This window comes from Necator americanus, chromosome II (genome assembly GCF_031761385.1).
Source record: "Necator americanus strain Aroian chromosome II, whole genome shotgun sequence".
Lineage (NCBI taxonomy): Eukaryota > Metazoa > Nematoda > Chromadorea > Rhabditida > Ancylostomatidae > Necator > Necator americanus.
This window is the reverse complement of record NC_087372.1, coordinates 27,269,973-27,287,245: the sequence shown is the minus strand read 5'-3', so window position 1 is coordinate 27,287,245 and position 17,273 is coordinate 27,269,973. Positions and strand designations below refer to the sequence as shown.

The following is a 17,273-nucleotide window of genomic DNA, read 5'->3' as shown; positions in this document are numbered from 1 at the left end:
CCCACACGCAAAAATTTAGCTGTTGGCTAACCTCAACTCGAGGCTGCCACACAGGTCAGCCTGTGCGAAAGTGCAATGCACGGGCCTCACCATGGAGGTCCCGCCTTCATGATCGCGAGAGCCTCCCAGCCAGGTAAGTTTATGAGCGGGCGCGACAGTCGGAGCCCAGCGACCGTGCGTCGTATGCGAGAGAAGCCGCCTTTTGCACATTAAATGTGCAAAAATACTAATATGCAAGGTGGAGAGCGCGTATACTTCATGATCGACTATGATCGGTACGATAAGCGCAAAATCGCATCCTATGTGAAGCGATATCGCGCATATCGTTCAGCAAACAGACTGTATAGAATGAAATAATTCGCATACTTTGGTGATTTTCATTAAGATCCAGGATTTTTCGAGGAGTTTCTGGGAATTTGTGCGCTCACAGAAATTTGTAGGTAGGGCAAATTTGGTGATGTAGATACACCTATTTAGAGAAAGGAGCTCAAACTGCTTTCAAGGATTTTTTTTATTGAGTGATTTTCTTACCGCTATTTGCTATGCTATTTGGTTGCGTTCAAAGTTACAACGAAAGTGACTTCGGCTGTGGTTGTATTCGAAATAAAAGTTTTGTTGAAAGGCGAAACAACGAGTGTGCGCTAAAGACAAATTTTCCAAGAAGTTTACAAAAATTAGGGATCTCTTTGTTTAATTTGATTCCTTTTGAAACACCTCCTTTTTCCGAGATGTGGTTCCACTGGCGTACATATGACCGGTCCGGTAATAAAAATAAAGAATGAATGAATGACAGATACTTAGATGTTCCGAAAGATCTCATATTGGTATGCTTCTGCTGAATAGAGAACTGGAGATTTGGAGAGGAGGGAGAGAGCTGATGCAAAATGCCCAAGTTAGCGACCTCAGATGATATAGGATGGGTCTTGGGTGATCATTGTTAGGGTCATAATATTTTATGTGAGAATTAATCAAAGAAATACTGAAAACCATCTTGCTCTACTTTTGATTCTGATGGCACTGCCATGACATAAAAGGGAACGCATCTGTTCTTGAGGAGTTCCTTTTAAAATCAAGATGCTGCATTTCTGAGGGGAGAAGCTTAAGTATTGTGTCTGTAAAAACATCTTCACGGCTGAAGAGTTACACTCGAGTTTCTCATGGCACGAGGAAAAATTAGAAGAAACTGGCAACAAGAGCAAAAACGTCTTTGCAAGAACGCAACTTGTGATTTTGAAAAATTTGAATTTGGCAAAATTGCGATCTTCTTTGAGAAGTCTCTGAAAAATTAGAAGAGGCTTCGATGGCTTTTAAAATCTGTGGGGAATAACTCTTCAAACCTTTGAGACTGGATTTTGAATTTTGGATCGTTACCAAAAAGTTACCAAAAACGGAAATGGTTTTCATTTTCTTAGTCTTTTCATTTATGTATTGCAATTGCTGATGTTGCGAAAATGAAAAGAAAAAAAAAGAAAAGAAAAAAAGCTCTATCGAAATCTATTTCCCTTAAGTTCTGTCGTACATTCTCAACAGACGTTAATATCAACGAAATTTGGTTACTTTTGTGATGAAATAATAAGTTATTGAAGGCAAGAGTAAGTTAGGGGTAGGGGAATGAAACCAGGAAAGTCTCAGTAGGAGAAAAGGGTTTAATTTCAAACTACAGCCATGGAACGATCAAACCCCAGTGTCTACTGTCAATGCAAATTTTTTTGTTCTGTAATATATACATACACAAAAAGTCTGAACATACCGTTCCTAATGAACCGTGCTATGTGAATGCATCATCTTTCATCGTTTTTATTTATGCTTTTTATCTATGCTGGAGAATTGCCCGTTGCTCATTAGGCACGCATACAAACTACGCATGAACGCTGAAAAACCGACGGTGAGTGACGGCGCGGCACCTTCGCCCACCGTCGCTCGCTCATAGCTTTCATAAGATGGAAATTTCAGAACGTAATGACTGGCACATTTTGCAGTGAAAGGATTGTGGAAAAACGGGGACCGATACAAGTAATTAATCCTTTTGCTCTTGATTTATCTTTTTTTTAGACTTATTACAGAAATATGCAACCGCCTACATTACTATGCATAAACAATGAAACAACAACAACAACCGACAGACCAGCACCGCCGGCCACCACTGCTCGCTCTTAACTTGTCGTAAAATGAAAATTTCAGAACAACTTATATATGACTAACTTATATCGATTCCTGTTTCTTAGGTCTATTCAAAAACAGGAAAGTCGTTGAGAAAGGCTTAAAACGCCGCTGAATGCTCGCCGAAGGACAATAACTGGAATCTAACATATGTAGACTGATATTACAGTTGAAAAAGTTTCTAGAGACTCAAATCTCTACATTTCTTCAGAACTTAAAAAAAGTGTCGACGGCAACCATGCGGAATTGTTGGTTTATTATTATTTACGCATTTGTGAGATTTCGGCTAGTGTGTAGAATTGTGGATTGTCGTTATTTTGAAGCTTCGTTGCAAGAAAAGAAGTTATCACAGCACATGATATAATTGAGATTAATCACAACTATGTCTAAGTTTTTTGGCAGCGCAGAATTTAAAAGTCCAACTTTTAGTTTTTTTCCTCACATTTCTCCTCTACTTTACACCCTTGTGAATCAGCAGAAGGGAATTCAAAGAAATGGGGAGATTGAAGGAACCCAAAATGAAATGCTTGACCAGCTCTCTTTCCTTCATCATTCATTGATGTTGTCATTCAAAAACTGACTCCAGCTACGGGTACTTCATGCAGAAACAAGCCATCCAGCTGTCAAGGATGTGCCATCCACATGATGTTTCCTTCAAACGCTGTAGCAGTGAGCGCCAATGTGGCCAGCTCGGATGAAATGCGAAAATAGCTGGGCTGCGGAGTCTCACGGAAAAAAAGATAGTCTCGAATCGTATTGAAAACGATATCATTCAACTCGAAATACTGTGGCAAACTCAATTTTTGCAAATTGCGAACCTTAACATGGAAATAAATCTAGCCGAAAGTTCCGTCTTCTTCCTTGCTATGGGGTTATGAAAGCACGGTGCTATAAGAGAGGAAGGAATGAAGAGAAAAGCCAGCTCCACAAGTGCGTTATGTGTTTCAAGAGCTGCTTAGGTTTCTTCAAGTTGAACTGTACTGCGGAGATTAAGAGAGGTGCACACGAGAGAAGAAATAGCAGGAAAAAGACGAAAAGTGAGATTTTCAAAGTTTGCGATGATGTGCTGTGCGAACGAAGCTCACCTGTCCACATATAATGAAGATTTCACAAAATTCTGATACGGCTGTGCTCAATCACGTTTTTTGGCTCCTTTGATAACTCATTTTCTTGCCACAAAGCTTCAAAGTAAAAACAAGTCGTAAATAATAAATCAACACTTTGGTATGGTTGCCTTCAACAATTTTTTGAAGTTTTGAGAGTTGTAAAAATTTGATTTCCTGGAAACTTCTACTACAATCTCAGGCTATCTTTTGGTCTCAGTTATAGCTCTTCGACGAACAATCAACGATTTTTTCACTCCTGTCTCAACTTCATATTCATTTATGGATAGACCTCAGGATGAGAAATCTTATCATATATAAGTTGCTCGGAAATTTACACTTTTTGGCAAGTTCCAGCCACCAATGGTCACCGACGGTGCAGCTCCGTTGGTTTTTCAATGCTCATGCATAGTAATGTTGATAGTTGAATGTTTGTGCACTAGGTTAAAAAAGGCAAAAACAGGAACACGAAGATAAGCGGTTTTTGGTTTTCGTCTAGAATCCTTTTGATTGGAAAAAATGTAATTCGCAAATCCCTTCTCCTTCTCATCGTCTTTGGTTCTGGAAGGATTAAATCAAGTAAAAAAGTAAAAAAAATATACATATATAGATAAATTGCATCTCGAGTTTTACATTTGAAGATGAAATAATCTGCCGTCGACACAGTCATGTTACTTCAGACGAACTTGTATACTTTACCAGTTCTGTGTTTCTGACGCAATACACTAAGGATCATGATGATGATGACTATCCTTCTTAAAAAATCTCCTTCCGTTACATTTTCTGTTGTTTGAATGGCTCTGAGCACATCAAATGTATAGAAATAGTGATTTGCAAAGTAAATATTTGCGAATATTTTTTTAATATTTACAAATATTTGCTCTTATACGTAGTGAGCACTTAAATTACACATTATTAGTTGTTATACTGGAATGGAAAGTAGCTGAAACGCCGAAGACCTGATCAAAATCCACCATAATTCATATGTACATGAACTTCCTTCCTTTTCCTTTGCATCAAGTTTTTATTCAGTCAAAATTTGGTGGCTCTCATTCATAGATAAAACGAATTCAAAAAAAATAGAAATGGTCTCAACGTTCTTTTGAAATAGTGCTTGAAATGTTTAGAAAAATCACAACTACTGCCTCGCTTTTTATGATTATGATTTTATGGTCACGAGGTCTGGTCTTTATGGTCTTATAAATGAAGAAGGTTCATTTATAAGATACATAATAGAGATTTATTCGTTTACTCTTTCGCTACTTTGATTATTTTCTGTTTAAAAAGAGAAAGCTCCTCTCACACATCGATACAGCAGCAAGGAAAAGCAAAGCAACAATTTTTCCCATACAGGTTCACTTTTGGAGATAGCTGTATAACAAAAAAAAAAGAAAGCAAAACGAAATTTCTTCACATAACTGCATACTACGCTAATGAGCGTCGATTTGCTGGTGAAAAAAAAATGCACAGCATAAATTAAATGAGGACTCTCGAATTTTTTTCTGCATTTTAATGTTTCAAGTGACAAATAGCCAATAGCAATAAATTTTCACCTGCTTCTTTGTAGACTGTAGATTTTTTTCGGGATTTTAAGATTTCTATGAAATGAAGAAATTGGTCTAAAATATCAAAAAAAATGAACCTCTCTTACCAACCTTTTCCCCTATTAGTACTTTTCGCTATGGTGAAATGCTCAGTAAAGGAGTGTTCCGGGAATTTTCGGCTTAGCTGCCGCTTCATTCCCTGGAGAAGTGCATGCTGAGGATTTAAAACACTCTTTTTTTCGAACTTTCGCCTTCCGGCATAGAGGGCAGTAGTCGAGTAGTTTCCATAACTCCGCTTTCTTCCCTAAGCTAACTCTCATACTCACAGGAAGTTTTTTCGCATTTTTAAGGATTTCTGTTTGCACAGTGCCGCCAGTAGCACACAACACACAATTCATTTTTGCTTCTGAATCCATACTCTGTACAAATTATGCAGGGACTCGATGTTACGTCGATTTTTTTTCGTACCCGCTGTGGTCGTGTCCCTATCGACACCTCGGCGCTTAAATGGAAATCGAAGTTTCAGCGCGGAGATTCCCATCGTGGCCGCTTCTACGCTTTTCAGAGCGCCTTCCTCGTGCATTGACGTGAAAATCGATTCGATAGAGCATGGCTGAGGTTTTATCGGCTAGCTGCTTACCTATTCCGACGTAAAATTGTTCCATAGGAATCGCGCTTTGCGGATGTCCCTTGTTCTAACTATTACTGGTGTTTGTCACTAGTTAGTTATTGAAATACGGTTCGTTTCTTGGATTTTATTTCACAAAATCCATTTAAAGCTGTGACGGATGTAAACAGAAACAGTTTCTATATGTGTTTTTTGCTATCCGAAAGCCCAACAGTGTTTTCCTGTTCTGTTTCACAGCACTCCTAATTTGGAAACTGAACGTACTGCTTGTTTGAACAACACCAATGCTGCGCATCGATTCTCCTCTCATGCAGTAACTGCATTACAGAATTCCTCCCCATCCCTTTGTTGAAGGGCATTTTCGCTTCGGAGAAGCTAAGCCGATGACGTTCTACGTGCTCCTTATTCATGCGATTAGCTGTCTAAACCGCCATTCGGACGATTTCATCGTGGACAAATTCTGTAATACCCGTTTTATTAATGCAACGCCGACGATAGTTTCGCCAGTGACGTTACGACTGATGATTTTTTTCTTCATATTACAGTTAAATTAAAATCGATGGGGAATTATACAGAATGACAAAACCATACTGCCATAGCCAGCTCTGTTTTCACTTCCGAATCTTTGAGTAAGTAGCTTTGTAACAGTAGATGCGATATCGTCACTGGCATGATGATATTCTTCGGGCGCGACGCGACGGATTCTGGCCGCAGCTTATCGATCTCCCTCAGACGCACCCTCAAGGCCATACATCGGACCTCTACTTGCTTTTGAGGTTTAGCTCCACGCCAATTATCTTGGATTCGTGAAGGTTGAAGCCTGCTCGCGCAGCAGTAGACATCTCATTGCCGACTCATCTACACCATTACACGTCGCTCCTCCCACTGCTACAATTTTGGATTATTGTCGCTGGTCGTATTTTTTTTTTGATATAGCGAAAGTTGTGGCACATTCACCAAATATTTGTTCGTTTCAGTCGTAATTGCGGCGATCAATATCGTTTTGGAAATGGTTTTGAAATTTTTCGTTATTGTCGTTCTTACATATCTTCATTCCTCTTAACTACCTCTCCGATTTCTTTTTGCTTGTTCTGTGGAGGGAATTCCAGAAAACTCAGCATTTATCTCTGAGTCCGATTTCAATTGAAAATTTGAGGATCAGCATCACGTTTTGATGGTGCAGCTCCCATTTCTGCAGTTTTTATTGCTTCCGGACAATCGTCAGCAGCGCTAATCCATGTTTCGATGTCTGTTTCTACTAAATTGTGCTGAACTTCAATAGTCTATCATATGTACATGTGGCACTGCTTATCGACTTGATAGCCTCTGTTTGTTTGCTTTAGTGCACTCGTTGTCCGATCTACATATGAACTGAATCCTTTTTTTTTTGTAGATGGCGGCCGCTGGGACACAGCAACCAGCTCAAGGTGACCAAAACTTCGATTATATGTTCAAGGTTTGTCCCGCTCTGATTGTTCAATGCTACTTGTGTTACGTTTCCCGCTTTCACGTTCAATGGGAGAGGAATTGATTTCACTGGCGCATCCCAATTGAGTGGTTGACACACATATGTGGTTAAGGCTTCTTTAATCGCCTACGTTTAGTAATAGCAGAAGAAGCACGAGCGAGCCCAACAACCCCATTAATTCCCGAAATGGGTTCCACTAGATCTCTTGCGATAAAGAACCTCTTCAGGGTTTCTCCTCGCCTTTTTCAAACGAAATATCGCATTTGGCATTGTAGGAGAAAACAAAAGTAATGAACTTGCAACAAACAACTTGGTTGATGCTACTAGCTATCACACGGGCACAAAGCGCTGGCGAAATCCGCGTTGATCACATGTTTGTTATGAAAATGCTACGTCGGTATATATCTGTTCATTGTATGCATAGATGAACTTTTCGGAGATTTCATTAAAGTACATCGCAGATAGTGCTCAAAATAACATTTGTGCGCTGGATTTTCTCTTTCTCGGCACCTCATCACATAGTTTTAATTATGGATAACGGAAGGGAGAGACAAAATGAATGGACCACACATTTTCATGTGACACAAACTACCACAAGCAAATTAGCATTGAATACTTAGAGATGAATGTACATGCTGAATCAGTACTTATGCTTTTAAAGACTCCAAACGTTGCGCCTTGAAACAGGAGCCATCGTAAGAAACAGTTCCGCGGTCGTCCGTTTACACTGATAAAGGGAGAGGTAAATGGGATCACCTCCCCACAATCTACGACCCCTTATTGGCATTAGCCGCCTGAAACCCGTGCCACACCAGATTCATGGAGTGATCCCTTCAAAGGGCATACCTTCCTTCAATAGACAGCGAACGAAATGGCGAGCAAAAGCTCCACGCGGTTTTTTTTCTCGCTGCTACAAAAATAAGTGGTTTTTTCTACTACAGCACGGCTCTGTTATGGAAATGAAACACCACAACCTTCCTGTCGAAACTTTATGTATTATATATAAAATAGAAGAAAAGGACGTTTACGAATACCTGCTACATCGCTTGGATATTTTCGGGCAGTGTGTCTACGAAGAGAATAGAGGAAAATATTTCGAATCCTCACAACTTCCTATTCAAAAAAAGTGCTTTGCAATCTTATCAGACCTGCTGCTCCCGCTACAGTTTAGGTCGTATTCACGAACACTTCTAAGAATCCGACAGGTACTTGAACGGTTCCTGTGCATCGAAGGAGGAACCCAACACCCACGTCGACAATAACACCACTCTTTCGATTGTTCCTGCAAAGCAGTCGAGCTATCCGCGAGCTTTTTGGAAGCTAAAAGAGATTCTAGCGATGCTCAGTTACCACCCGAGTTCTCACTTATGTCAGTGAACGTATCGAGTTTCAACTTCGTGCTAAGCGAATAAGAGGTGGAAAAGGGTGAGGTAGAAAGGAGGGAAAAGTTCTTCGTTTGTTTACGAAACATTCTTGAGGAGTTTCTTTTTGACGTTCGGTTATCTGAAGATGGTATAGAATCCCGTAAATCCCTTATAAAATATATGGACGATTGAAACCTCTGTGCTTGGGGAGTTTTTATTCCGAAACCGTGCAGCGTTAAGTGTGGGTGTGTGCTGAATTAGAACCATTTCTCAAAGTATTCAAATTTGTCGAATTATTGTTGTCAGATGTCAGTATCGTGAAACATCATAGTTGACTGGAATACCGTGCAGAACATGACTGGAACAGCTTCCACATAAAATAGAATATCGACGTCAAACTTAACTTTGACTTTTTCAGTTGCTGATCATCGGCAACTCATCTGTGGGGAAAACCTCGTTTTTATTTCGTTACTGTGATGACTCATTCACATCCGCATTTGTGTCTACAGTAGGAATAGATTTTAAGGTACGTTTTGATTTCCCTAGAACGAGGTATCCAAGATTCAATTTGTATTGTGGCGATTCCTACTCATGTACATCTTTTCTAGGTGAAAACAGTGTTTAGAGGAGACAAACGTGTCAAACTACAAATATGGGTGAGTTCCCTTTTCGTCCTGTAATTTAAGTGAACAATTAAGTGAAACCCTTCTACTGCTGTGAATAACTAAGTTCTAAGTTTAAGCTATGCGAATCGATATGCTCACAGCTAACAAATTATACTTGTTAACATCTATGGCTCTGAATAACTTTTGAAAATCTATGACATCTATGAAAAAAACTATTTGATAGCGGAAATCTTTGGAAAAGTCACTCGCTAATGAAGGAGTGTCACATAAATGACTACAGATAACCAAATATCCCATGAGCCGAGCTGGTCTTCGCCGTACTACATAAACTTCTAAGTGTGCACTTCTGTTCATTATCCTTCAAATTATGCTTTCGAAACAAGATGGTGAGGAAATAATTGATGATCCCATAGTTTAGAGTTTGAAATAACTTCCCGACGACGCTACTTTAATCACATTCGCTCTTGTGATGGAATAATCCTTGTTACCGGAAGGCAGTTTATTATTCTATTCCGTTCTTTAAATATATATATATATATAATATAATATAACCTCGGCTCTTTCTTTAAACGAAAGTGTTGGAAATATTATGGAAGGATGGAGAAATCGATATCCTATTCCCTTACTTTTTTTGGTATGGTTCTTCAAAGCTCTCGGAACTGGTGTCGCGTTCATCAAGAACGTAGAGAATGTTTTGCTCAGCGTTTTGAGTGCGTGGAGAACGTTCGAATCGTTCAATCAGGAAATGATGGCCTAGTTTAGTATGCCAAAGGCTTCACAATTTTATGGGTCAGTAATCTTGTTTGTTCCAGTGGCTCGGATCCAGCTTTTTTCGTTTCCTCTCGCTTTTCATTTCGAAGAGTAGAGAGTGAAAAGTACAAAAAAGAGAGAAAGAGAGGGAATATACAGCAACATCCATACAATAAGATATACTTGTATACCTAACTTTTTATGATTAGCCGTCCATGTGTCAAAACTCATTGTACGAGCAGCCACTAAAACAAAAAAATTTTCGAAGCCAAAGACAAGAGAACAGAATGATGCATGGCTACTTCCGGCATATTACAGTTCATTTTACCACTTTTTGGATCTTTGCAAAATTGTGAGGTTAAGAAAATCTCTTTTTATTCTTTTTGTTACATTATGTTGCTGCAGGGAAACAACTCACCCGCTTCTAGTTGGAACCCTTAGTTGTATTTGTTTTACAACGCCTTTGTTCATTGTTTCCATCTAGCCGTAGTGTAAATTTACAGTATTTTAAGTGTTCCCTTCCACTTCCATAAATGTTATTACGTCTCCTTTTGGTGAAGCGAAGGAAGTGGTTTTTCCCGACTTCCTCAATATTTCCAAATGTGACCATTACATAATTCCATCGACATATTTTGAATCGGGAGGTTCCGAAATTTTTGTCTTGTATAGCACTAAACAGTCCAATTGAAATGTACTGGTTATAAGACTAGTTTTATTTACTTTTTCTTCCTTTCTTTTTCTGTCAGCTTGTTGGAGATTCTTTGGTTCCATTTTTTCTTCTCTTTCACTACTCTCACTTTATAAGTTCTTTACTTCACATGTAGTTGTTTTTCAGCAATTTCTTTTATATTTAATGAATAACCACTGAGCACTTGATGAAAACGATAGCACCATTTATAAATGTAGTAGTTTCATGTTTCTTTACATACTTCAAGTTAGCTTCTATTCACCTTTTCGAATAATTTCGCTTTTTTTGAATACTTAGCTCAGTTTCTTTGTTTTTCTCACGGCAACAGTCTATCTCTTGCGCATTACCTGCAGAACTTCCAAATCACATGTTTGCTTTACTGAGTGGATCCTCTGTCTGCCCCTCTACTTCTAATTTAGATTGTGAAAAGAATGCCGAAAATAATTAGCAAGACAGGGTTGAGCTATCCTGACTAAGGCTATCCATTCTGGAAAAACAATTCTCAGGAACACATCGTTGTTCGCAGTAAACACAAACGGCTTTATATGCGCACACTTACTCTTTTATGAGGGAAAAATACCATCACTTTGATCATCTTCACTCCCGTTGTTCTTCGAACTGATCGAGTGAGCGCCTGTAATTTTTTCCATTTGTACCGATGGCCCAGAGTCGCCCAGTGATTCCTCCTTTTGCGTTCGACACGAAGAGCATCAGAATCAAGAAGAAATCTGACCATGGGATCCGCAGTCTTCCTGCGCTTGACATCGCGTGGAACCCAATCACTCACTCTGGTCCTAGCGTTGTCGCTAAAGCGTAAAACGTGTCCGGCCCACTTTATTTAATTTTGCTTGCAAACGCGATGGGACCTCTAATCTTCGATCGCTGAGGTAGCAGAGAACTTCGAACCACATCACATGAAGCGGTATACTCCTAGCATCACCTTTTCGATTGCGCGTTCAGTGACGCTTACCGCATTCGCCTACATGAGGGTTAAGCTATGCTCTGACTAAAGCTATCCCCTTTGGGAAAACAATTACCACGAGATCATCGTTGGTCACAGTAGTCGCAAAACCCTTTATATACGCACACATACTTATTTTTGAGGAAAAAATGAGGATGGGAAAGTTTCCAAATTTTGTGCATGTGCGAAGAAAAATATATTTTTCTAGGTTATGCTCATACTGGGGTGGGTGTAGAGTAGCGGTTAGAGATTCCGCTTCCTGCGGAATCGATCGATCGGAAGTTCGAAACCGCACTAGTGCTCACCAACCTTTCATCCCTCCGGTGTCGATAAATTGGTACCAGACTTGTCTGGGAGGATAAAAAACATTGACTTGACACATCGGCTAGCCACCGCAAGTCATTGTATAGGCCAATTACACATTCGTAAACCCCAAACGATACTGAATTGAAGTGAACGTGGAGGCGCATCCCAAGCGGATTGGTTAACGCCGGAAACTTTATCATTTAACCTTTATGACCATACTATCTCTTAGATCTCCAATATTTGTTGCTACAGCGAAGGTGCTTGTGGTTGTGCACTCCCCTCATCAGAATATTGTGACAAAGTACACTGTGATTGCAGAATAAACTACACCTTTCTTGAATCATACGTCAAAATTTGGAATCAGAGGAGCGTAGAGAAATCACCAACTTTATTCCACTTTGGAAGTGGATTGTACGAAACTCACGAAGGCAGCTACCAGCTTGCGTAATAACTCATTTGCGTGCAATCAGACCTCCGCAGCTAATTCACTTTTTTCTCCTTAATTGTTCGGATAGTTAAATATTGTACGTCAAGATAATTGCGTCAAAAATCTTTCATTCACCTCGAAGAGGTAATTTAAAAAAAGCTGAAACTACAACCTACATCCATAGAATTCTTTCATGTCATTGTTGTATTCTTCGCGACAAACTTGAAAGCTGTGACGTAGTGCTATTTTACCTTTCCTTCCATAATGCACCAGCGCTAGTTCAATGTGTTTTGTAAAGGGCAGAACGGAATCTTGGAAGGAAGGAATTTTTCATTCTTTAAAGTGCCGCCTAATCTCATTTGGGTTGGTGCAGAAGCAAAATTCTTGGACGTCTCTTGAATATTTATTTATCGATCATTCATTGCGGGATTCGAGAGGATAGATACATGAATGTTTTGAATGTTACATGAATGTTTGACAGCGGAAAACAGCGCCAAGAATTTGTTCTTCGCTGTACTTCTCTTGGTCCTACTTTTTCTTAAAATATTCGACTCCTAAAGCAGACGCAGCTTTTTGGTTCATAGTCGCGCCACTTGCTCACGACTAATGACTTCGAGGGCTAAGCAAAGGGCTAAGCTAGACAACAACTTTATAACGACATTATTCATCATCGGAATACTATGGGTCGTCTTAGTTCTAATAATCTGAGAGAGAGATCCACAGGAGCCATCCTTCTGACGATTTTTTGATTGCTTCAGTGATCGGTGCCCGTCGGTCAGAAGCCGGGCAGAATTTGATACGGGAAGCTCGGGCTATGTTATTAGTGGATCTTCGCTCCTCATTTTTGGTCCGTATCCGCAATGTTCTCAATGTTTAACAAGATATATAGATACTCAGATTCCTATGACGTAGTTGATATTTTGCTCCTCGTTGCACTACTCGTGAAGAATAAATGAGAGAATCCCGTAATAGACCTAACAAGAATGGAGTTGATTAAAGATGCAGTGATTGCAAAAGATAGAAAAAATTCATGGAACATGAATGTCATGAAATAAACAGCAACATGAAATTCATCCGTGTTGCAACCATGGGTCAGTCAATTACATAGTTTCGAGACAGAGCTCAAGGACTGCCATGTTATTATATATGCTGATGATGATGTTCCTAATAGGTGCCTTTGGTTTAAACCATGTTTTTTTTTCAGAATACAGAATAGGATACAAGCTGGAAAGCAGCTGGAAAATACTTGTTGATCAAGGATGTATTTCGTTTGATGAGTATTATTGTCGCAGATACTAAAATTCAGAACCCTACATACATAATTACATCATTAAATCACCATATATTACATTTTACATCATCGTTTTGAAAGAGCTACAGATGCTCATATCTGCAAAAATCCTGTAGATGAATCAGAAGTGTTGATGTCTAAATCCGCACATCTACACTGCCGTAAGAAGTAAAAGTGGTAACGGGACACCGTTACGTCTGCGCAGGCGGAGGTTCGACCACTTCCAAGGTCAACCAATGCCGTTATCTATCTGAAGTCGATAAACTGCTTGTAGATTTGTGTGAGCGGAAGAGGATACTGACTTGTTAAATGGTTTTGCCCAGGAAAATCACCGTGTTCACCTATCCATAAACCCGAACAATAGTGGGGGTAGTCGAATTCCGTGGCACATCCTAAAAAGATATATGAACGTCAAGAACTTTATCTCTAATCATGAAAATTGGTGTTTCTTATAAGTTTATTATCCTTTTTGCCTCCTCTTTAGATTCTGAAAAACTTCCCATTTCAGGATACGGCTGGACAAGAACGCTACCGCACCATTACAACAGCATATTATCGAGGGGCCATGGGTTTTATCCTTATGTATGACATCACTAACGAGGAGTCCTTCAACAGCGTCCAGGACTGGTGCGTTGCAACTAAATCCCTTTGTCATTGCTCGTCAATGCCGGCCGCATGCAGATGTATCGAATTTCTTTGTGCGAATATTTGTGACGAGTGCTGGAATATGTCATCCACAATTCTATTTTCAGTTTTCAAGCACAGCGGAAATAATGCGACATTTAGGTGCACCCAGATCAAAACTTATTCCTGGGAAAACGCTCAGGTGGTGCTGGTTGGCAACAAATGCGATATGGACGGTGAGCGGGTGGTGTCCATAGAAAGGGGAAAACAACTTGCCGATCAACTAGGCACGTCATAGGATTTTCCCCACATTGTACTACTCGGAAGAACAATCATTCGAAAAAAATTCCAGGACTTGAGTTCTTTGAGACTTCAGCCAAGGAAAATATAAATGTGAAAGCAGTATTCGAGAAACTTGTCGAAATTATTTGCGATAAAATGGCAGAAAGCTTGGATAAGGTGAGTGGTCGAATGCAATTTTTTTTTGCCGTTCCTACTTAAAATGCTGAAACTTTGTAATCTTGTTGCGTTCTGAAGCGGAACGTCATGTTGTGATGTTGTCAGTTACTGTGGAAAGGCTCATGAAATGTGTTCATTGAACAAAATTGATGAATTAGGTAATTGTTCTGTGAAGAGGTGAATTGCAGTGTCAATCATTTGTAATCCATATCCACAGAAACTTTCAAACACGGCAAAAACAAATGATTTAGCGGTATATTTTGGCCGACAGATCATCGTAGAGGTTCCCTTGATGTGTTACAAGAGAATACGCTTGTAACACATCAAGGACTGATTCTCAGCAAATTCTTCCTAAGCGTAACAGCTAGGGAGAAAGGAATCAACCACACAGATTCGAAAAAGAGATGTGAGCATTTCGTTTTCAGAGCAAAATAAATCAACTGTAGTTACAGAGTCAGCTTTCTTAGCGTAGCACACATCGTGTTCAAAACTAATAAGTCTGTCATATTAACAACATAAGGTCTTCTTTCAGTACCCAAATCTTGAATAACATTCCTCTATAGAGTAGTATTTTGTTGACAAAACGCTGAATCACTTCGTGTCAACTTATAGTCGGATCAGAACGACATGAAGCTTTGTGCAGCTGCGTGAGCGGCTGCACTCGAAGCGGTGCGGTGAACCATATTGGTTAGGATCGAGAGGGGACTCTTCCTACCACCACTCATCGCTGCACTTTACCATGGTCCCATCTCGGTCCCGAGCGCTAGCTTCACCACGCCGCTTCAGGCGCTGCCGCTTACGCAAGTGCACCAAGCTTCGTGTTGTTTTGACCCCACTATAACAAGCATGCCTACTTAGAACACAGTGTTTCACGAAGAAAACATTTGATAAGATTGAATCAGCAACACGGAATCATTCTTCATCCAATATTTTGACTATTGAGTGTGTTGTATCCATGTACTTTTAAATTAAATACCAATCATTCATCCACTTATGATTTTCAGCATTTTTGTAAAAAAAAAATCGGGAGTAGCGATGCAGAAATTCAACATTATTGAAAAGGTAGTGTTTTGATCTGACAGTAGCATCAATTCAAGTGTCTTTCGGCTCCACACTTCCCCAGTTTTAGTTGAGGTCATATCACACAAACCACAGCTTCCTGTATATGTGAAACTCTCAAAATCGTTAAAGTAACGCATCTCCTAATCTTCTTGCTGTTCTAGGATCCACAACAACAGCCAAAAGGCCAACGGCTGGATGCGACGACTAATCAGAAACCGCCCACGCAACAGTGCAATTGCTAGATCTTCTCTTTACCATATTGAAAAAAGCATCTATCTCTTTTGTAGTGCATGTTTAAAACGCTACTGCAAGCTGTTCCTTTTCGTCGTTACCCCATTGAGCAGATCTACTTGCCGTTCAAATCTGACCCATTCCTAGTTCGTTCCACTACATTGGCTGGGTGCCAATTTATTATTGAAACTCCTAGTTGAATCATGTTGGTGAAATACTACCAAAACAGCATTCCTCTCACATGTGCTGACCATTAGGAGCTAAATTTTTCTTTTGAAGTCGCTAAGGACTTTTTGCCTCTGCATTACCAATAAAGTCGCTTTTTTTTTGTACGTTCATCCTCCTCTCACTCATTCTTATTTATTACATATTTATTGAGTTTTCTGTCGTGAAGCAAGACTAATGGCTCTTATTCTCCGTACTTTAATCATTCCATGTGTATATAAAGAGCGGTTCAAAAGTAGCATGTTGTCTTTGTATCGATAAAGTTTAAGTATTTCATTCCTATTTCCATGTTGTTGGATACAAAAGATAAAAAACAAAAATCGTACTATTTTAGCTGCAATTCGCCTTTCCTTGTGTATCCTATTGTTCAAGCCTATTAAAACGAAATTGAGCGAATATTCACCAGTGTTGGAGTAGATGAGGGTCGTCATAGCAAAACCGTCTACTTTCCTGCAATTTCCCTGTATTGAAAAGCTTGGCAGCATGCCAATTCGGATGTTCTTTCAATGTCGGTGAACGATACACTTTGCTCTGAGGAGTCGTTCAACAAAGTTGTAAATGCAATTGAATGTAGCCGGAACTGAACATATGAGCGTCGGAATGACCTTATTTCTGATCCGACAACGCAGAATAAATAACAAGAAAAGCATAATTGATATGCACAACAAGTCGCTAAAAACGTTCTTCCGTCTGGCTTCCGGAGATCTTGAAACTAGTGAGCACCAAACACTTCAACCCTACCTTAAAGGCATCACTCCACGAATCTGAGGTGGTACGGATTTCAGGTGGAGTATTCGTATACGGGATGGGAGACTATGGAGAGGAGAGTGATTCCGTCCATTTCTTCCTAATTGCTGTAAAAAACGGCCCGGAAGATACGGCTTCAGGCGTTCTAGCGCACTATTTTCTACAAGGAGTTCAACTGGAGCGCGCCAGCCGTGTGCGGCGCCGCATCTTCGATGCCTTTAATACCCTTTTCCGCTTTAACGTGTATGTCTGTGAAGTATCTGGCGTCATTCAATCCGCTTGTGCGCTCAAACGTTCACTTTAAACAGCATACCACGAATCTGAGGTGGTACGGATTTCAGGTGGAGTATTCGTATGCGGCATAGTAGATTATGGAGAGGGGTGTGATTCCGTCCATTTCTTCCTAATTGCCGTAAAAAACGGCCTAGAAGATGCGGCGCCGCACAAAGCTGGCGCGCTCCAGTCGAACTCCTTGTAGAAAATAGTGCGCCAGAACGCCCGAAGCCGTATCTTCCAGGCCGTTTTTTACAGCAATTAGGAAGAAATGGACGGAATCACCCTCCTCTCCATAATCTAAGACCATGTATACGGATACTCCACCTGAAATCC

General features: G+C 40.0%; 1 protein-coding gene across 1 annotated transcript; it reads left to right on the top strand.

Moving 5' to 3' along the window:
- Nucleotides 1-6,828: 6,828 nt before the first annotated feature.
- On the top strand, nucleotides 6,829-15,703 carry RB195_019637 (uncharacterized protein; the record flags this gene model as incomplete). Its single annotated transcript, XM_064187572.1, has 7 exons — nucleotides 6,829-6,891; nucleotides 8,686-8,793; nucleotides 8,876-8,923; nucleotides 13,825-13,943; nucleotides 14,103-14,227; nucleotides 14,293-14,399; nucleotides 15,623-15,703. 7 exons carry the CDS (start codon nucleotides 6,829-6,831, stop codon nucleotides 15,701-15,703), a joined length of 651 nt encoding a protein of 216 aa, XP_064043453.1.
- Between the last annotated feature and the right edge of the window lie 1,570 nt (nucleotides 15,704-17,273).